The sequence below is a fragment of the Ammospiza nelsoni genome, chromosome 1 (genome assembly GCF_027579445.1).
Source record: "Ammospiza nelsoni isolate bAmmNel1 chromosome 1, bAmmNel1.pri, whole genome shotgun sequence".
Classification (NCBI taxonomy): domain Eukaryota; kingdom Metazoa; phylum Chordata; class Aves; order Passeriformes; family Passerellidae; genus Ammospiza; species Ammospiza nelsoni.
Genome location: NC_080633.1, coordinates 142,855,201 through 142,877,450, shown reverse-complemented (window position 1 = coordinate 142,877,450; position 22,250 = coordinate 142,855,201). Strand labels below are relative to the sequence as shown.

Sequence of the window (22,250 nt, the reverse complement as noted above, 5' to 3'; positions counted from 1 at the left end):
AATAAAAGAAATCCCCCCCCAAAAGCAGGAAATGATCACAAATAATGGAATCATTTTAGTGGTCAGTGCAGGGAACAGGCAGGCGATGTTCTGTTCCAGATGAAGTGTGGTTTTGGGTTTCATCACAGAGGGACACAGAGTATGTTTATTCTTTCCTTCTTTTCATAAGTGATGCATTTGGTTTTTCTTGCTCTTAAGCCAGTGGGCCTCTGTGTGGATTCATTCTTTTTCTTTGGCACATTGCTACTTGCATGGGAATGCTGCTCATCAGAAAACATGTTGACATGAGTGTATGGAGATGGGCACAGGTGTGAATATTTTTTTCTTAGTGCTCCATAGTAGTGGAACCTGTTTTGTGAAGTGGCAATTACTGAAGGGGGAGGTTTGGAAGGAATAGCTGCAGATCTTTAGCAGCATGGTGGTTGTTATGGTTAAAAAAATCTGCTCATTATTTAGCATGAGTAGAACAAAGAATTTTTACCTGTAGTTGGATTTGATGCGGCTGATGCTGTACTACTGAGATGCACTGGGATTCTTTGTGAATTGCGCACAAAGGAGCGCAACAATTTCTAAGGAAAAGTAGCTATTTTTTTTTGATAGTTAACCAGAACCTTTCAACTAATCATGCCTTTAGTAGTAAAGTGAAAATTAGCATTTTAAGTGCTGTTTCACGTAGTCAGATCTGTGTGGGCAGGCTGCTGGCAGGATCTCGGAGATGTTGCGTAGGGGTCTGCCCACGCATCCCCGAGTGCTCCCTCCGTGCCTGTTTCTCATGGCAGGCTGTGATCAAGGCCCCACATGCCCTGCAGTGCTGAGGGATTTGATGCAGCATCCGCCTTTTTGTAACCAAATGCTTCACAGGTTCTTTTATCATATGTATTGCTCTACCTTAAACTTTGTTATAAAGATGGTGGGGTTAATCAACAGCTCAATTACTCTGAAGTGTTGCCAGTGGATGCAGATGGGTGCTGCAGCTGAGGTGATGAAGGTATAGTACATGCAGACTGATTTTTCTCTTTGTTCACAGCAACACAGAACTGGCTCAGGTGTACCTGTTGTTAATTTTGAGCTCTGCCTGGTTCTGACAAGGTTACAGGAACTGGAATTACAATTCTGAGCAATGTGATTGTTTCCATTTGTCTCTATGTACTCTATTATATCTGAAACTTCATATGGGCAATATATGTCAGTGTGGCTAACACATCACATTTTTTGACAGCAAGATTGTGTCTTGCTGGCTGAGGTCTCTTGAATGGCATTTAATGTTTTCTCCATAAACCCCAAATTTCTCTCCACCCTCTGTCAAAAATATTTTTGTGTCTAATACTCAACAAAACCTGCTTCAAAAAAACTCAGCATAAAGCTACGTGATTTGGAGAAATGTTACTGAGTAAATGTAAGAGCAGTTAATAAACATCCCATTTGTACTGCACATTATTGTACATCGCAGAGTCACAGACTATTTTGAGTTGGAAGGGACCCACAAGGATCATTGAATCCAACTCTTAGCACTGCACAGGACACCCCAACAACCCCACTGTGTGCCAGAGTGCTTTGTCCAAATGCTTCTTAAAATCTGTCAGGCTTGGTGCTGTGACCACTTCCCTGGAGAAGCCTGTCCCAGTACCCAAACACCCCCTGCGTGAAGAAACTTCTCCTGATCTCCATCCTAAACCTCCCCTGGCACAGCTTCATGCTGTTCCTTGGGTCCTGCAGAGATGCCCCTCCACTTCCCCTGGTGAGGAAGCTGTGGGCTGCAATGAGGTCACCCCTCAGTCTCCTCCAGGCTGAACAGAACATCTGGAACTTCAGTCCCCTGACAAGGGAAGTCCATTTTTTCCATGCCAAACAAGGGTCAGATTTGTTGAGTAATATGGTGGTGTACATGATGACAGGGTTGTTTGTGTAAAGTCCACAATGGGAACTGAACTTGGCTGTTGTGCTCTAGAATTGGATTTCTGTGCTTTGAGATTCCAGGACCTGATTAAAGAATCATAAAGGTGGGAGTGTGTGTGCCCATCCCATCCTTATTTTGGTCCATTGTCACAGCCCCTACAATACATCACTGAGCATGTGGCACTTACAATTAGTTACACTCTTATGCAAGATCTTGAAAGCAATTAAAGTTTATAAAAACAAAAATAAAATGTCCCCTCAGAGGAGGAGTCCTGTGTGCTACGTGCAGATGCTGTGTGACTTGTTTTTGAATGCGGCGAATTTTCTGTTGCTCCCTGTGGGAAGGGAGTATTTGATCTGAATGGTTTGTAAGTAATTTCTTGCAATTGAGAAATGAGATGCTGCAATGTGCTGTTAATTTCAATATCTCTTTTAGTGCAAAGCAAATCATTGCAGTTAATTTTTGGGAGGGCCTGTTGCAGATGGTTTTCAAAAGAACTTGTCTTCTCATGCAGAGCAGATCTTTAATGCTTCTTTTCCTTCTGAGTTGATTTTACATTCCTTTTAATCATATTGTTCTCTGCTATCCTGAAGAGAAAAACCACCACCTCTGAAAACATTGAAATTGGCTGTGTTTGTAGTTCATCAGTTGCTTGATGGTGTTTCTTTGGCTTTTAGCATTCTCTTTATTTGTCTTGCCTCTTCTGCCAGCATGTGTTTTGACAGAGCTTTCTGTGTATGTACAGCACCTGACACCTGGGGGGTGGGCAAGGGGGAAAGATGAGTAATGAACAGTTGGATGAACACAGGTTGTCTGTGACTTCATTTATACAAAGTCAGAGGATTTACTAAATTTTTATGGGTCAGGTGTGTATTACCAGTTAGTCTCATTCATCTCCCTGCATGTGCGGGATGTGCAGGTATTGTCCTGAAACAGGGCTCCCAACAGACATGTGCATTTTTGGAACGATTTAGAAACTTTCGTTATATGTGTGTGCCTTATTTATATTTGTTTAGCTGACAGCACAATAAAATCAGTAATAAATCAGTAACCTCTACTATAATACTCTAGAGGAGGTGCTGAGACTCCTGGACTAGGCAGTGGTGCACGTTTTCTTCCAGCTATGTAAAACTCTTGGTTGAAACACAAGAGAGAGACATGAACATATGGGCATGAGAAACATTTATGTTTTTGCAGTGTCTAACCTGCTTTTAGAAGGTGATCTGTGAGAGGCAGCATTTTAACTTGCTTTTGTAGAAGTTGGACCAGGAGTGGCCATATCAAGGATTGAGAGTTGTTTGTTAGGTAGCCCTGTTTGCTTACAAGGGATGGCCTTGTGATATTCTCACAAATAATATAAACTGAGGAAAAAATATTTGATGGAACAAATAGAACTGCTGAGACAGTTACTACAGCAGGTACAGCTGCAAGTCCTCAGTGTGTATGTTAATCCAAGGAGCAGCACACATGTACCAGAGAACCTGGGCAAATTTATTTTACCATGACATGTCCTAGTGCAACAGCTCTTCCCCAGCTGTGCTTTATTTGAAGCTTGAGATCTCTGTGGAGATTAGGAATGTTCAGTTGGATGATTTTAAGGGTTAGTTTCAATCCAGCTGTTCAGGATGATAACTACTGTAAGGAAAAACAAATGTCATGCACTCGGAGTGGCACGGTTTAACATCTTCCTTGGTGACATTGACTGTGGATTGAGTGTTCCCTCAGCAGGTTTGATGATGTCACCCAGCTGGGTGGTGCAGTCACCGTGCTGGAGGGGAGCAATGCCATCCAAAGGGATTTTGTCAGATTTAAGAGGCAGGGCTGTGTGAACCAGGGAGCCCTTATTGCACCTTGAGTACCAAAGGGTCTGCAAGAGAGTTGGAGAAGGACATGACAAGGGCATGTAGTGACAGGACAAGGGAGAATGGCTTCAGTCAAGAGGTCAGGGTTAGATTAGATACAAGAATTTTTTTACTGTGTGTTGAGAACAGATTTTCCAGAGAAGTGGTGGTTGCCCCTCCAAGGGCAGGTTGGATGGAGCCCTGAGCAACCTGGTCTAGTGGATGGGGTTAGGGCAGATGATCTGTAAGGCCCTTCCAACCCAAAGCATTTTGTGATTTTCTGTGCAACAGACAGGTAGGTCCAGGCTTGGAGAGGAAGCACACCTGCCATGTTGCACTGGCATGTCCCTCATTCAGCAGTCTTTAGGACAACTATCTCTTTCAAACCTAGCAAACTGGTGTTTCTTCCCCTTCACAAAAAGTCTGAAATCAGTTAATTTGGAGCTTTTCTTCCCATTTATTTTGTTCCTCAAAGGTTTTACCACCAAGGCATTTGGAGCATAGCTGGCTGCTCTGATTTCTTATCCCTCTGCCTCCCAACAACCTGCTTGCTCGGGCGCTTGGTTTGTGTACACTGAAATTCTTGCCTTTTCCAAGCAGCTGCAGTATCTTTCTGTGAACATCTCAGAGGGGGAGGGGTTGGCATGCAGCAAAGGCTGAAAGATGGTGCAGGAAGAGAAGCCTCTGCATGCCTGCCCAGACACTGAGGTTCAAGCAACAGGGCATAGCTGGGAACATACTTAGTCACAAGTAGTTTATTTTTTAGAGACACATGCTTTCTTGATCCAAATACTCTTGTGTGAGTGTTAACAATTTATACAACTGTTGAACATTTGCTACATAAGTGTGTACTGGGCTGGCTTATCCTGTGACATACCCAGAACAAGGATTTTTAATATATCTTGAGAGTACTCCTTTTGGACCTGGCAGGATGCCAAGAGCTGCACAATCAGGTTTGTGAGGTTCTAAGTGTGGAAGGAGTTGTGCAGTGCTGCATGAAACACAATTGACTGAACAAATGTTGGAGAACAAGAAGTCTGTGTAATTATGGGCTTAGTGCTGGTTAATACCTAACAGAGGGTGATATTCAGTGGAGGTTGCTGCTTCCTACCTGAGTTCTGAGTGTGCATGAACGGAACTCAAATCTTTGTTATAAAATACCTGAGAAGCAGATTCTATTTTTTTAAGGACCAAAGTTGCAAGAGTTGATGGAGTATATTGTGAATCTGTAAACAGCATCTTCTGTAGCATAGCAGTCTATGTGTTTTCAGCTTCTGAAGAACATTTTTAAGGTTCATGGTCTACCCAAAGACAGTTGATCTGGAAGATAAGCAGGGAGCAAAATAGGAACTATATCTAAAAAGGCTTCTTGGTCTACTTCAGAGCGTTCAAAGATGAATACAGAGAAGTTTGAGTCAGCATCATAAAGAGGCTACCCTTCAGAATAAGGTAGTCTGTTTAGGCTACATGTATAGAAATGCCTTTTCCTCTTCAAGGGTCCATTTTCAATTTGAAAATTATGTCTGCCTTGATACTGTAAGTGCCAAGCACTGCTTTGTTTGCTGGGATCTACGCTGACCTTTCAGGACATTGATTGACTTTTTCCTGCTGGGCTGAGGTAGCTCGAACGCCAAGGTGTTTGGAAGGATTGGAGACAAAATGTCTGGTAGCTTTGTGGCTAGGACCATAGCAGCTTTCATCTTCAGAGTGCTCTCTGGGTGACTTGGCTCCAAAGAATGGCTCCTATTTCACAGAAAGGGAAGCTATGGCTGCAGGTTTAGTGACTGCTACTCCCTCCCCCTAGGACAAGAAGAAATTGGGTGCATCTACAACGTGGAGTTAATGAGGGAATGTTGGTTAAGCTCCCAGTATAATAGGTTTCTATCTCCATGTACACACTACTTTGTTTTTACTGATTAGGAAGTGTTGCTGTTCACCCCTGTGATAACCTGGTGTTTGCAGGCAGAAGAGATGACATCTAAAGATGATTGATAAATTCTCAACAGAAGTGTCCTGAACTCCTCTCCTGGAACTGAAACTAGAGGACCTCTCTCAGTTTTTAGTGGCGAAGCCTGACTGGAACATCTTAACCATAAGCTGGTTGATTGTAAGGAATTTGTGTCTTGTGGGGTTTTCTGTTAGCTCTGTACTTTTTGCTCTTCTGGTCAACAATCATAAGTGATATGTAGTTGATTTGAATTCTAGGATGCTACCTGGAGTACAGTCATCCTTTAACAAGCCATTCTTGCAGGGATGAGCTTGTGTTGGTATGTAAAATGCTGCTCATGAGTGTGTAACTAGACACACTTGGTTGGTAGTACAGAAGGGTTCACACTTGTTCTCATTCTTTCTTCCACATAAACTGCCACCATGCTTCTCATCTGAGCATGAGATGTATTTTTTTTTTTTTGCCACAAAAGTCATGTGGGCTTTGTAATGTCTCTGAAGCCACCTGTATAGAGGCACAATTTAGAATTTTTTGTTAATAGAGCTGTATTTGGGATGTCTCCTAACAGTACCGTCCATGAACAAACCACGTGGATGCTCATTGTCCATGAGCAAACCGAGGGTCTAATTTGGAGCTTGAAAGGGATTATTTATCTTTTCATGAATAAAATGGAAAGAAAGTAGCCTGCATTAAGCATACCTGCACTTCACTGTCTGTCATGAGACTAAGGTCAATAAGCATTAAAAACGTGGGTACCTGGCTGCTGCCTTTCTCCCAGTAGAAACTTTCCTGGTCATCTCAAGTGCTTGTCAGTAGTTTGGGTCCTGGAGATTGTTGTGACTGCTTGTAGGATGGAGATTGCGTTGAGTGGATGGTCAGAAATTAGGGTTTCTGCTTGCTTGGAAAGAAAAAGGCAATGAGACCCCAGTGGTGTTGGTGACATTACTAGCACTAGGCTGTTGGCTTCAGGCTGTCCTGTGTAGGTATTAACTTGACTGACTGCCTCCTGATATTTTAATTATCTTCATTTTGATCCAGCTGAAATATTGTGGGTTTAGAAAATAGCTGCTGAGTATGTACAGTGGCCACTTAATGACTGAGTGGATGAAAGGCGGTATTGATGAGCCTCTGAGGAGAAATCTGCTATTCAGGCTTGCAGACTTGTTCAGACCTGCAGTGAAGAATGTCAAACTAAATGCTTCCTCTGGAAGACTACTTAATGTCCAGCTTTTTTCATGTGGCATGGGATAAAAGGTCTTTGGATGCTGTGGGTAGTTGTTTCCCACCACCCCCTTGTCTTTTGAATAACTTCCTATGTTTAGAGAAGGAGAGACTGTATGTTTATGCATGATGTATTTTCTCACAGTACGAGTCTAACTTTTGTTTGCTAATTACCCAATCTTGGATTTAAACCATGAAGTGGCTGCTTTGGACTGGAGTTTCTTCATCTTATAAACCATGAAACTGAACTGTGGACAGTACAGATTTGACGTGGTCCCTATTGACATAGAAGGAGGCTCATGAGTTGGATTTGTAACCAGGATGAGTTTTCACAGGTCCTTCCTGTACTACAGATTGGAGTCACAATGATAGAGCAACTGGTATCCTGCACTGGGGATGTTTAAGCATGGGCTAACACACTGCAGGCATTATTATAATACAAATTAAAGACTCCTGAGCTCTGACAACAGAGTGGTACCAGACTTAGGTTCCCTCTCCCCCTTTAAATGGGATCTAATTTAAGTGAGATCTAATAAAAATGTCTGTTCTTGCAAAGTAGTGCTGCATTTCAATGCTGCTGCTAAGGGAATTGGGTATTCTTTAGAGTTCTTCAGGTGGTTTAAGAATGTAGAAAAAATGGGTATCTGTGGTGTTGTTGTTCAGGTTTTTTACCCCAGTAGTGTGAATAACCTTTTCTGGATTTTACTGACTGGATTTTAGTTTAGAATTTTTTCATGTCATTATCTGTTTTCTTTATTGTTCTAATTGTACTATTTAAACTAAAAACTAAACAGTTTTGAAAATACTTAATGTGTGGTTCTGTGATATGTAGAAGAAGTGCCCGGTTGACAGTTTTTTTAATAGCATATGAGATGTCTTCAGCAGCATTTTGTTGCATAATTTTCAATATTCTGATAATGTATGTCCTTGAAAAACAAAGCCTGGCATGCCTGTTTACACTATGCATGCTGAGGGAAACTAGTTTCTAATCCTGCCATTCCCTAAACAAGAGGCAGAAATAATGAAAGTAAATGTATGGATACAAGACTGTGATTTACCCCTGCTTTATTTCCTGAAGGGTAGTTACTGCTTAAATGGCATCTTTAATGTGCTTTTACTTTCACCTGCATGCACTGTAATCTCTCAGACCCTGAGTCTGTACCTGCCTGCTCTGTTCAGTGCTGTGTGTGTTCAGATCTTGCTGTGAGATCCTGTGGAGTTCTTGTCTTTTGCTGTTGGTGCCTTTTCACTCCTGGCCCAGCACAAGTTGAGTCCCTTTTGCTGATGGAGCTTCCCCTGTGCCTGGCAATACCTTCAGCTCAGAAAGAATGATGGGACCTTGAATTCAGCTGGTCCCTTTCCTTGGCTTGTGGCAGTATTTCTGCAAGACCTCTACACAAATGCATTACCCTTCCTGAAGGAGTTCTAGTGAAAGGAAGCTGCCTGACCTTTCAGAGTTGCCTGTTACCTGGGCTTATAGTTGAATGGGTTGTGCAATCTGAAACTTCTCTGCTGAAGCCAAGCTGATTGTTTCTTGTTCTGCACCACTGGGAAAGAGATGATGGACAGCATCAGGGATGCTCTTGAAATCAGTACTGGGACTTGGCTGAGTTCTTGTTCTGAATATAAGAAATAGGGAGTAGATAGGGTAGATTTAGATTGGACACAAATTGATTTAATTTACAGTGAAGATAGTGAGACAGTGGAGAAGGTCACCTAGAAAAGTTGTAGATTCTCCATCATTGGAAGTATTCATGTTCAGTCTGGATGGGGCTGAGAACAACCTGATCTAGTAAAATATATTCCTGCTCCTGGCAGGGGGCTTGGACTAAATGGTCATTAAATGTCCCTTCTAACTTAAGCTGTTCTGTGAATGTGTGTATTTGAAAATCAAAGGAGTAATGGAATAGATTTTGTGTACATTTCTATGTCATAAAGAATTAAGTTTCTCTTGCCAGCAAAATTCCTGTTTTAATGTGTAGAAAGATTTGAGACTTTAGATGCAGCTTAGGAGCATTCATGAGACAGGCTCTTGATGCTTTTCAGAGTAGAAAGAGGCAAAGCCACCAAGCAGAGTTTTTTGGATGGAGAAGAGCAATTATGAACTTCAGGCAAGATGATGCTGACCCACAATATTTCAGCTGGATCAAAATGAAGATAATTAAAATATCAGGAGGCAGTCAGTCAAGTTAATACTTACACAGGACAGCCTCAAGCCAACAGCTTTGTGCTGGTAATGTCACCAACACCACTGGGGTCTCATCACTTCTTTCTTTCCAAGCAAGCAGAAACCCTAATTTCTGACCATCCACTCAACACAATCTCTATCCCACAAGCAGTCATAACAATCTCCAGGACCTCACCCTTATTTTCAAGACCTTTTGTGACTTGTTAAAGGTCTAGGTAGTCCTGTCCATGAGTTGTGGGCTTGTTTAAATGAGTGGATTGTACAGAGGAGGATGTGTTAGTGTTTGGTAGCAGTTTTTGACTTCTGCAGTTACGGCTGGCCAAGTGCTCTTTCACCCAATAGACTATTGATTTTTCTAGAAAAGAGGAAAAAATTCCAGTGCCAAATGTTACCTGAGAAGGGAAACTGCCTGTCAAATGTTGTGTCTTCCAATGTGTTGAGACATCTTGGCTGTAACCATTGTTTTTCCCTGTTTTTTTCTTTTTTTCATTTATTTTTTCCCCCTCCTTTTTCTTTCAGACTGTTATTGTTTTCCTGTGCTCTTACCCTCCACTCTTTCCTGGTTTTGTCTGTTAAAGGACTCTGGAAAAGTGGCAGTCTCTATGTGCATACTTGCTGATTGCCATTGTTATGGGTAACATCTGTGACCTTGTCTGGTGTTTAGCACAATAAAATCTCTTTGCTACTTGAAGGTAGTGTAGTGAATGCTGCAGAAATGAGACATTCAAAATAATCCTTATGATTCTGTTATCTGGTAAAAATATAAAAAGAAATCCAGCATGATTTCCAGCATGATTTACTTTGGTGGGGTAGGAGGTCACATGTACAAGCCAAGTAAAAATTTTTGTTCCAAAACCAGATCTATGGCATTTGGATGTGTTACTAGGGCGTGGAGCTCTGTAACACTGTTGTGTGTTTGGGACTCCACTTCTCAGTTTATCACAGCTGAGCAACAACACTGAGGTGGGGAAGTTCTTACTCCTGTATCCTGTGCAGTTGTTTTCTTTTCCATTTCATTGAAGTCTTGCAGTTAGTCATTGTTAGTACTTTCCTGGAAGGCATACAGCTCCTGCTTTGATAACCACTGAGATAAAACCAAGGCCCTGCTCTCTCCTGGTTCTTCTCTCTGTTACCTCTCTAGCTGAAACAGCCAAATTAGCTTCTGGATTTGCTTTACTGAAGAGCACCTCCCTGGCTCTTTCCCCCTGCCCCACAAGTTTAGATGGGTTGTTGCTGTGAACAAAATTCCAAACTGTTCCTGCTGCCTTTGTACTTGATGTGTCAGCAGGAGCTGGTAATAGGGCTGCAAAGCCTTTCTGATAAATGAAAGCACTTAAAACAACACTGTCAAGGGTTTTTTGAAGATGGAATGAGTCTCATATGTGGGAATTGGGGTGCAAGTAAATAAATTAATAAAGTAAGCATCTTTTTGCCTAATGGGAAAAAAAGAATCATAACTTCTTGGCAGAAAGAGTGAGAGAACATTTTAAAACTGTCAAAGATGTTGATACTTAAGTTGTAATCTTAGATACAGCAATCTGGGCTCCTATTCTTGCCTTTAGATGTCATCAATAACAGCTTCAGTAAATATCCTTTGCTGCAAGTCTACCCTTCTTTTTTTGAGAAATCATTGAGTTTCTCATATGTGTCTCTTCTCATTCCTGGTGTGAGATCACTGGCGTGAAAGGTAGGGAAAAACTATAATCCATAAATCTTTTGTAGAGTTGTGTTTATGTTGAAGGGTTGTTCTGGTTCACCAAAAAAAAAAAAAATTCTACCCAACGCTGAAATTCTTTTTCCCAAGCTGCATCTTGGTGATAATTTTGTGCTTTTCCCCGGTGTGGTGGGCTGATCTTGGCCAGCTGCTTTTTATCTCTCCTTCCTCAGTGGGATAGGGGAGAAAATCATAAGAAAAAGCTCAATGATTGAGACAGAGGCACAGAAACCACTTACTAGTTATTGTCATGAGCAAACCAGACATGAGTGGAGAAGATGAAATTTATTGCCAGTTAAAATAGATTTGAATGGTGAGGAAGGTGGACAAAAATAGGGACATCTGCCCATGTCCCTGGGGTCTGGCTGTCAGATGGGATTTCAGTCAATGATGATGGCCCACCCTTTTCCCCTGGCAGTGTGGGAGCTGTGGCTTTGGAGGGCTCTGCCCAGGTGTGGGTGTGTGTCTGGCACTCCAGACACACTCACTGTCCCTGGGGGAAGCTGTTTCATGTCCCTGATTTCGGCCTGGCCACGCAGTGACAGTGACAGGCACGGGGCACCGGGTGTTTGTCAGCCCTGAGGCTGAAAGGTGTTCCCGTGTTTGCCCTGCCTGTGTTTGGCACAGATTAGCTGGAGCTGGGCTATGGGATCAGGTGACTAATCACCTCTAAGCCCACTAATTAAGCAGTGGGGTAGGATAATGGCATGCTGCAGCTTTCTGGTGACATGCTGGGTGGCAGCTGAGCTCTGCTGAGGAGCTCCCGGGCCTTGGTGCCATGGAGTGTCATATGGCAGTGGGAAACACCCATGCTGTGGAGGACAGGTCAAATTTCTGCCTTCAATGACCAAGATATTATTGGGCACTAAGTTATTTTGGGGGAAATAGTCCTTGGATTAATCATTTATCAATTTAAAAGAAAATTATTTAAACAAACCCTCCCTGTAATCGATCCCTGGCTTAATCCATGTGGAGCTAAATGGGAATTTGTGACCCAGGATCCTGCCATGGCTCTTCCCTAAGTGTGGCTGCAGCTGGGGGAGGACTCCTGCTTTCACAGATAACACCAGGCCTGAGTAACCCTGACATTTAAAAAGAGAAAAATTAGTTTCTTTATCAGCCAGCTGAAATTGGAAATTGCAGGGGGAGCAGAGGAAGCTCTGGGAGAGGCAGCATTAAAAATAGTGTGTTATTATTCTTCAGACAAGGCTTTGTGTCGCAAAAGCGTGTCATGGACAAAGACTTCAAATTCCACCTGCTGTTTCTTTGTGTTTAAATTGAGAAAGTAATACATGTTGAATCAAGGATGTGTATTTTTCAGCACTGTTAACATTTCTCTTGACACTGCTTTGACAACAGCGAGAACATTTGCTGGAGGTGAGACACAGCAGGGCTGCCGTGCTCCAGGTGGCACCGGAGGAGGTCTTGGGAAGGAGTTGCTGCCCTGGGCACTGGCACTGTGCAGATTTACAGCACCATTTGATTCCTGCCATCTCTTAGTTTGTCCCCACAGGCATCACTTACATGGCTTCCTTGCTTCCTAGCTGCTGGAGTTGGGATGAACCCCTGGTTATTTGGTCTTGTGAAGTGGTGGTAGGTGTTGAGCACTTTTGCTGTAGGTGGGAATGACGGGGTTTCAGTTTCAGCAGGGATGTACTGGTGGAAATGTTCTTTGGAAAAGCTGAAAGGAATGATGCAGTTTAGTGCGTGACTTCATGATCTGAGGGAGAGATGAGCTTGTGGATGTGGCTCCAGCAGGGAAAAGTGAGAACAAATTATTCTGGAAGCCAGATGAAGTACATGCCTCTTACTTTCAGCTGAGTGTGAAACCAAGATATGGCAAGCTGAGCAAATAATATAGGACTTCATATCCCTAATGTAAAACTGCTGGAAGGTTTTCTTTAAAAATGCAAAAACAAGCAAAAAAAGAACTCCAACAAAACCCACCAGTGAAGGTATTAATTCAGTGACATTAAAAAGCCCCAAAAGCTCAATTTTTCTGCTGTCTGAAATGAGATCAGATGCTTGTTGCCACTATTTAGGGAGCCCAGGTAAACAAACTGCTTTGATTTCAACCAAACAAATACAGCAAACAGTTAAACAAAGTGGGCTCTTACTGCTTACTTGAGCAGCCTTGGTTTGAGGAAAACAGCATTTTTATAGACAAGAGCTAAATAATTGTGGAAATGTTTGACATCTCCAAATTTGCTTTCTAGACTGACCAAAAATTAAAAAAAAAAGGGGGCTTTCTTCCTGAGTTGTGTTTTGATAGGAGTGCTTGCCTGGGAAGCAGCTAAACACAGGGCTGGTGTCAATCCCCTTCATGCCATCAGGTGTGTTTAGATGGATAATGCACCAGGGAGATGGAAACATAATCGGGCTGCTTTGGTATCCTCTGCTTGCTGGCTTGCATTTTGCTGGAGAATCCTGTAAAGCCCTGGGCCGTGCTGGTGATTGTCAGGGCTGTCAGGGCTCCTGGCATGCCCATGCATAATGCATGCCCGGCTGCAGGTGACACTGAGAGAGGGTTCAGAGTAGGGATTGTACCAAGACTAATAGGTTTAGGGAAATAGCATTTTTTGCCTCTTTTAAATAATTGGGTTTCTTTCATTTTTAAAATGTCTGACAGGTTTTTGCTTAGCGCAAAGCACTTTATATTCTAGATCTTGCCACCCAGACTGCTATTTTCTCTTTCATTTTCTGTATTTGCCATTGGCTCTGTCATGTGTAGGGTATAACAAGGTTTGCTTTGCATTGTTTGGGGTCTTTTCCCTTTCATTTTTCCTTTTTGCAAAAACCCCACAAGCCTTGCTGAAGAATAGAGTACCAGGAGGCTTCCAGGCAGGTGTCTGGGAGCTGCCTTGCCAGGCTGTACTGAGGAGCTGGAATTTGAGCTCCTCAACTGAGGAAGGACCTGTCCTCGCCCTGAAAACAAAACAGTATCTCTCACAGCAGTGGATTTTGGTTTACTTACAAAAATCAGACCAGTTTATAAGGGTGGATTGAGTTTGCTACAAGCAACTGCACTTTCTTGCAACCTCTTCCAGTCAGAGCTGGGGTAATGTTAGCCTTGAGGATCTGCCTTATCTGGGTTTTATTGTGTTGTTGCTCTGGTAACAGCAAGTCTTATACCTTTATTAAAGGAAGCAGGGATATTTTATTTTACTCTCTAGACTCCAGTCAAAGGGAAATGTTGAGGTTTCTTTCTACCACATTTTTGCTGTTAGCGGAAAATTTGTACTTGCTCTGCAGAGAGCAATTTTGGGGCAGAGAGCAATTTTTTGTTTTAAATTTGGCAAATAAAGATCAGGACTTGCAAGAATACTTTGTGTTCATATTCTAAGTAAAACTTTGGGTTTTAATCCAGTCTTTAAAAATGGGGAAAATTCTATAGGAGACTTGAAGTCAGGAAGAATTAAACCTTATTAAGCACTTTGTATACACTCAGTGCCATACTGTTTTATCAGCTTCAATTCAGAAGTTGTCTCCAAGGCTTTTGACTGTTTTGGAAACAGGTGTTGCAGTGACAAGGTAGCTGTTGGGAAAGCTGGTTGTCTTGAGCTGTCACTGTGCTTTTCTGTGTGCAATTACAGAGTTATATTGAGGCAGTGCTTGAAGTGGTGTCTTGGTCAAGTCACACTTTCATTGTACAGGCTCTGAACCTGGAAAAAACACAGATGATCAGTTGGTAAAGAAGAACAACTCTGATGCTGCCTTTGGTTTTGGGAGCTTCTCTGTACATGCTGTTGCAGTGCCCTGCTTTCAATGGGCTTGCTTTTTGCTGTATCCATCCAAAGGAAGGCATTCCTTTTTGCTGCTTCAGTTGAAATCCCTCTTGCCCAGTGTTCTATTCAAAAAAACTGTAAAGCCTCATTAGAGGACTACTGTTTCATCTGGCTTCAGAAGCAGTTGATTTTGGTGTTCATGGATTTAGTACAGTTTTAGTTATTGTTTTATATCCAGTTTAATTTGATCTATAGTATTAAAATCAGAATGCTCAAATCAAGTGTTCATTGTTGTGTTTTGTTTTTTCTTGCAGGGAAGTTATCCAGTGTGGGAAGATTTTATAAATAAAGCTGGGAAGCTGCAGTCTCAGCTTCGGTAAGTTTTATGTTACACAGTCAAGATCCCCTACAGTTCCTTGGGTGTGCAAACATTAAGATTAAATGCAGCTTTTGCAAGGATAATTTCCTAAGTACATCCTAGTAAAATTGTGCATGTTTCTTAGTCAACACCTGCATGTTATTTTTTAAATACTACTACTGGTGTTTTCACATATTTAGGAAAATTCACAGTATGCCATCAGCTATACATAATAAATATAAAATGAACTAAATTTCATGGATATGGGTAAAAAATTGGAAAGAGTTTACTATTGTTTAGTAAACACACATTTGGAGTTAGGTCTATGTTGCCCTTTTTATTAGTGTAGAGTACAAAGGGGTTATGTGGGAAGAGGTCTCAAAATATTAAAAAATCTTTGGTAGCCTTACCAGCATTTTCTTCTGACTTAAAAATGAAGAGAATTGCTTTGCTGGATCATACATTGGTGATTATTAAAACCTAAGGATTTGAGGTGTACTTTCAAAATGGCATTCTGGATTATTTGATATATGACAAAGTATCACACTCAGATCAGTTCTACCTCTAGAATTCATTCATTTGTAAATTTGTTCCTGCTGATACAAATACAAGCTCCATTTCCTCACAACTCTCCCTAAACCAGTCTCCTCTCTGCTCTGCAGAACACCATTTCTTTTCCCCAGCAGCTGTGGCGGTAACAGGTTACTGGCAGACTGGTTTGTGGTTCTGTGTTGCATTATGAACCATTCCCAGAGAAGCTGGGGCTTTGCTTCATTTGCCCTAAACAGCTGGAATGTGCTGTTTGCTGCACTGTGCCTAACACGCCACACTTGCTTGTGGTTTTTTTCCTTTTCCAGCAATCATGTCACAGTGAGTACGGAAGATGTAGAGGAGGTAGAGAAAGAGTAAATGGAGAACTTTCCTAGCATTTTATACTCTCCAAACACAGGCCTTTGGGATGGCATGAGGCACAGTTTTGTTTATTTCCCAGTCCTGTGGTGTTGCATTCTGTCAGTGCAGTGCCACAGGAACATGCAAGCAGGCAGCTTGAAAGCCTGTGTTCGAGGATTTGCTGTTTGTTTCTAGCAAATGTGAGCCTTTTGCTGCTGTTTCATTTCTGTGTGCTCTGATAAAGGACAGCAGATGTCATTTGAGCTGGAGCCAGATCTTTCTGGATCTTGTTACTGGGGAAATGGAACTTTGTTATTAGCAATATAATTAATAATTAACAACATAGTACATGAATAACAGTGTGACCCACAAGTTGGGAAGATGAACATCACAAACAGTGTTAAAGAAAATTTTAGAGAAGATTGTCTGGTTCCAGGGCCCAGTATTGCTAGCTAGCTGTCAGGGTGGGGGCTTGCCCTCCCTTTAATCTCCTGGGCATGTGGAGAGTCCTTATGCATTTGCTTGGTCCTGTCATGCCTGGGGTGGTTTTATTCTGTGTGTGTTCAAATCTTTTGTGCTGTCAGTAGGCCATTTACCACACTGCCAGTTATGTCCTCTGTACCTTGAGCATATTTGGAGTGAGACTTGCATAAAATCTGACCTAATTAAGCAGTCCTGTGGTCTTTCTGGCCGAGGATCAGCTTCCCTGCAGGTCTGCTGGGTTTTTTGAGGCTACCAAGGAGCTCTTGAAACAAAGTGAATGTGATAGTCCCTGTTCTGGATTTTGCTTGAAAAGGCTGACTGACACCACCAAGTGAGAAAATCAGAGTTACTGTTAGAAAAAATGTGCAGAAACAGAACCATGAGGTAACTGTGGAGAGGGCACAATTGTAGGGCCCTGGCCTACTTTCTCTTTAATTGGGTCAACCAGACTATAAAGCATCAGAAATTGGGACTGACCTGAGGTGTTCAGGGCTCTGGGGCATGCTTATCTAGAGCAAACGTGTCTGGAAATGGTAACTCACGTTTGCTGTCCACTTGAACAGATCTGTCCACCACAGGTCTGGGGGGGTTTCCACACGTGGAAGGACATTGGGCTAGGGAGGTTGACACTTCGGGTTGTGGAGTCTGAGGTTGCCCATGTACCTCTCAGGAAGGGTTCTGCTTGCAGGAGCACTAGATCAGAAAGGGGTTTTGTTTATTTTGGGCATTTGGGAGTTGGTGGTTTTTTTGTAGGTTTAAGTTGTTTTAAGTTGGTTTTTTTCTTGAAGTGGAGGGGTTTTTTCCTTTTCCATTTGTCCAAGAGCTCCAGACCAATCTGATTCCCAGAAAATTTTCTGTTTCAAGGGATGCTCATGCTCCCCACATGAAAAATGGAGGCAATTGTTTGGCTAGGATCCTAGATAAAAGGAAGTTGCTGCATGTTTATTCTTAAAATATGCATGTTCCCTGAAAATAGCAGTGGCTATAATTTGTTCACTAATGGGTGAAGTATAATGTGTGTTAGATTTGTTTTTCATGTTTGACTGCTTAATATTAGTTCTTCAGAGGAAATCAGCTAGAAGGAGGGTGGCTGTGCTCTTTTGAAACAGCACCTGTCCTGTGCAGTTCTCAGCATGGAATTAGCGTGGCTGCCTCCAAGTCCATAGTGCTAACACAAAGCAAGGAAGGGATTAAGGAAGGAGGGAAAAGGCTAAGTTCAGATATAAAAGAGCATACTTTTTGTGGCCTCTGCAAGTTCACAGTGTTATTCTTTATAAGCCTAAATGTTTTTGGCAGTAATTAAATAGGCATCAGTGAGACACTGCTAATGTTTTGTTATCTGTATGCATTTCAGGACTACAGTAGTAGCAGCTGCTGCCTTTTTGGATGCCTTTCAGAAAGTGGCTGACATGGCTACTAATACACGTGGTAAGCAGATGTGTCAATATTGAGTTTAACAGAATGCTGTGTGGTTTATACCATTTGTAGTAATAAAAAGAAGTCTTGTTACATTGACAAGCAGATCTGTGAGACATCTGTTAAATGGACTTGCACGTTGAAAAAGTGGCACGTGAAAAAGGAAGTTGTCTTTACTGAAAAAAAACTGCTGGAAACCTGTAATTTAAATGTGTCATCAATCATGTGAACACTTCTTAATTACCATTTGAATTATACTTTGATGAATAATATTTTAGAAAGCAAGATTTACAGAAATCTGTATTCACTGACGCCTCTGTACCTTGTGGAAATGTAAAAGACTTGATACTCAACTGGAATAAATAACTGGGGGGCTGCTGGAGACAGAGCAGACGCTGGCTGATCTGTGGCCTTCAGGGTCTGCCAGTAATGATGACAGTGACCTGCACTTACATCTTTGAGCAAAGACTTTGCTTGTGCTTCCCCTTTAAGTCTGACGTTCTTGGTCAAACGGAATTTTCCTGGGCTGTGGCCTTCTCTGGGTAGCAGTCTCAGCTTATTGGTGAGTATGGAGAGCCAGAATAGTGCAGCTGGCATTCTTTCCAGCCTGCTGAGTTGGAAGGAGACAAAAGGCTGCTTCTCTCTGATGCTGGATGCCCAGTGACCAAGGCATCATGTGCAGATGTCCCTGCAGTGGTGTAGGGCATTCCCCATGGTCACTGTCCTTGGACTGCTGCTGAAGAGTAAATCTAGAGTGTAGATAAATCACTGCTGAGGGAGCAGCTCTTGGTCAACTCTAACCCTAAAGGTCTTTTCCTAATGTGCTGTTGGCATTTGCCTTGGAGAGTAAGAAAGTAATATTGCTGACATGAAGGGTGTTCATTGCCATTAGCAGAGTGCAGGCTCAGTCAAACTTCCCTTACCTCTGGCTTACAGGAGAAGCAGCAGCTGCTGGAGTGAGTTCCAAGTCAGAATGACAAGAGGGAAAAATACTTCTTTTTCCTGTCTAAAGCTAATATTTACATTCTGATAAGAAGTTCCTCATTATATGCATACCTCCTGTAAATTATAGGTAATCCACTCACATAAAATAATAAGCATGACAGAAAGTGGATTAAACTAAGGAAGAGACTCAAGGAAGAACTTCACTTGGATTTCTAACATGTCCTTCCTTCAAGCATGTTCTTTTCCCTTTCTTCTGCTTTCCCCAAGGGGAAACAAAGTAAACGACCAAAATCCTTGGGACTTGTCTTCTGGCTATGCTGGCAGGCTTATAGGGCTTCCATTGAGATACCGGAATGACTGAAACATTTCCCACTCTCAAACAAAAATGGCTTGTGTGGGTTTTTCAAGGGTATTTTGCACTTTCTGCTGTGTCGTGTCTTGTCTCTTATCTCTTCCAGCACATCCTTTACAAAAGGAGCTCTGTGAATCCGGGCATGCCAAATTTGTATAGCTCCTCTGTTCTGCCTTCTGCCTTCCCTGACTGAAAGGATAGAAGGGAATTTTGGTTTTATTTTTAGAAAGTGATGTTCTGGGCAGTGAATCAAAACCCCAAGTTAGCTGGTGGTTCTGATCTGTCACCCAACCCAACTTCCATTTATTCCCATTCAGGTTTATCTCTGAGGTTGCACCTTGCTCCTTTAACAAATACTGATCATTCTGCCTTGCTGTGGGCAGGGTAAACACCTGTCCCCAGGGAAGGTGATGGCAAAAATCCATATGACTTATGAGGGCACAGTTCAATAAAAACATATTTTGCCATCAATTTCAGGAATTCTAAACTGAACAGAAAAACTGAAAAACTTAATTGTTTTTTTTCTGTGTAATGGGAATTTTAACTGGCTCTCAGTTTTCCCTTTGAGTGGTTACATAAAGTGAAAAATCCTTTCTTAAATTTTCCCTGTTACTTACCCAGTATATAAAATTATGAATCTGATTGTCCAGTCAGACATCTGGCTGTGTTTCACCCTGTTTAGAGAGTTAACAGATAAACCAAAGTTTGCAGTTAACAGATTAACCAAAGTTAGACAGTCATGTTCAGCTGCTGGGGATAAATGAGACTGGAGCAGCACTTCCCGTGACAAAGGCAGGGAGGTTGGTATATTTTACATCATGAGCCTGGTTTATCATTGCATGAGCCAAATGCTTCCTCTGGGAACTAACTGTGCATGGAAATGCTGGAGCAGGTGCCTGCTCTGGAGGGACTGTGTTAGTTCCTTGTAGGATGACTGAAGTGTTGTGAAGCTGGTGCTGCCTTTAATTTGTAATTGCTTGTAGTTCTACAGAAAGTGGCCTGTTATTTTAAGACTCATTGATCTAGCTGATGGAAGTGTTTTATCAGTCAACAGAAGAACTCTGGCTACTCTTTAATCAGTTTGCAGCAGCATTAGCTTTGGAAGAAGAAAAAGTGTTTGCCTGGGTATACATGTGCACACACAGGCAAGGGGAGACAATCTCCTTTCAGTCACCCAGTGTTCAAGAATGAGAGCTTATTTCCATCATTTCCAGTCCCTAGTCCAGCTGGCAGCCTTACCTTGGGTGCCATTACTGCTGTTCCCAAGCACTGTCTCTGCTCTTCTGCTGCATTGTTCTCTCTATGCCATTTACTTCCTTCTAATCCTGCAGTGTTAATCTTCACGTTCCCATCTGGAGCTCAGAAGGCATAATTGGAGCTCTGCCTGTGGTCAAACCTGATCGGATGAGTCAGATAACCTGTACTTTGCTGTATTTTTTCCCTTTGTAGCTTCTGAAGTAGGAAAAGCCCTGAATGTGAAGTACCTGATGTTTTGTGGTGACTCAATACACAAATGAATTCCCAGCCAGCTCATTTCAGCTTTTGCTTCCTCCTTTGCTGTCTCTCCATTTTGATGTGCATCAACCCAAAGCTGTCTCTTTTTTCCTCAGTTTAGTTCCCTTGGTTCAATGCTTTGATTTTAACCTGACAAGGGAAAACACAGGGAAATTAGTTCTGATGCATGTATCAACAAAATGTTAGATTTCTGTGGGTCTGGTCATCTGAGAATCATCACTTGAATGGGGGAGATTGTTAAGTTATGTTGCTAATTTAAAGTAATGCTAGCTGTATAGCAATGTGTGCTGGTTTTGCTGGCATCAGAGATTCTTGAAAACAAAATTCCTTTCGATGTTTTGATTTTTTGAGCTCTGACAAAATAGAGACATCTATGTAGCAGTTTTTGTTGTTCAAGCTGCATCTGTTTGGCATACAGCCCAGCAGAACTTGGTAGTCTGCAGTGGAATCTGTATTATCTCTCACTATGATTATTAAAGAGAATGCTTACAAAATATGAAATGAATGAGGTGCTTCAGGGTACCTTTAAATCCTTAATATGCCTTAAATAGTGTAATAATAACTCTTGAATACCTTAAAAATGAAGTTTCCTTTTGGGGAGATGTGTGATCATGAGTTTAGTTCAGGCTTTTCTTATATGGCTTGTTTCTTGCAATATTTGAAATTCTGAATGTTTTTACCTTCATCAGTTCTAGCTGAAGCATGGAAGAAATTTAAATCTAATTTAGTTTTATTTCCATTTACCTGATGATTTGTGCAATAAAGAAGACAAGAACTGTGCATCACAAATACTGTGTTTATATGTGATATATGTTCAAGTTGGCTTTCAACAGTACGTAAAAGAGTGTGTGTAAATTGCTTTGCTTTTTGTATGGTAGTCTTCTTCTGCCTCTGCTGCATTTGAATGTCCTTTGTAGATAAGTACTAGAGCTCAAGAACTTGGAAAAATAGGTGTGAAAAGTAACTATCCTCCTTGTGTTATGGGGGAGATTAATGTGAAGATATGCATGCTTCTTATGTATCCACTTAATTCAGCATCAGCAGCTTCCCAATAAAACCCTGCCCCAATCTTACCTACCTGCACAGGTGTAAATTAAAATTTATGGAAAGATGATCAAAAAGCTTTGATTTACCCAAGCTTAAAATTGATCTTCAAAGTGAGATTGTTAATGAGGCAGCTGATACTCAAGTCTTGTGGTTTTCTGTTTTTCATTCATATTGAAGGGTTTTGCATATACATAGGTGTGCTTGATATTAGCAGATTAATTAAATCACTTCAAGACGGTGTCAGTGAATCACACAGCTTTCTCTGGCCAGCTGCATTCCATGGATTGTAATGCTGTTTGAAGTTCCCTCTTGGCAAGTGCTACTAGAGGTATATTCTCCCTGCCTTTGGTAATTCTGACATCTAGTATGTTTTCTATCTCTTTCATTTTACAGATATCTGAGAGGATTTTAAGGCCATGCAGCGTTGCAGGAAATTCCCCTTGAGTAGGAGACCCTTTCTGCTGGACTGAGGGTTTTGTGATCAGGGAGGACACTGTGGGTAGTCAGCCAGCTACCAAGGGACACTGAGTAGATTTGGAAGCAAAACTCAGTTTGTGTCTGCATGGCATGCAGCAGCAGGGACCAAAATCAGCACAGTAATTTTAATGTTATCCTGTTGAGGGGCCGGATATATCAGTGTGGAAGAAGTGCTCCATTAAAGTGCCTGCACTTTTTTCAAGCCTCATTAAATTTCAATAGCACACAAAAA

The 22,250-nt window shown here is 41.8% G+C and overlaps 1 protein-coding gene across 8 annotated transcripts in view; it reads left to right on the top strand.

Annotated features, from left to right (window-relative positions):
- The window catches only part of MTSS1 (MTSS I-BAR domain containing 1), a 126,822-nt gene that overhangs the window by 2,072 nt on the left and 102,500 nt on the right, over window positions 1-22,250 (top strand). For all 8 annotated transcript variants that reach the window (XM_059466489.1, XM_059466480.1, XM_059466522.1 and 5 more), the window contains 2 exons: window positions 14,849-14,910; window positions 17,621-17,694. In XM_059466489.1, the coding sequence (XP_059322472.1) occupies window positions 14,849-14,910; window positions 17,621-17,694 (136 nt within the window). The remainder of the gene's footprint in view (window positions 1-14,848; window positions 14,911-17,620; window positions 17,695-22,250) is intronic.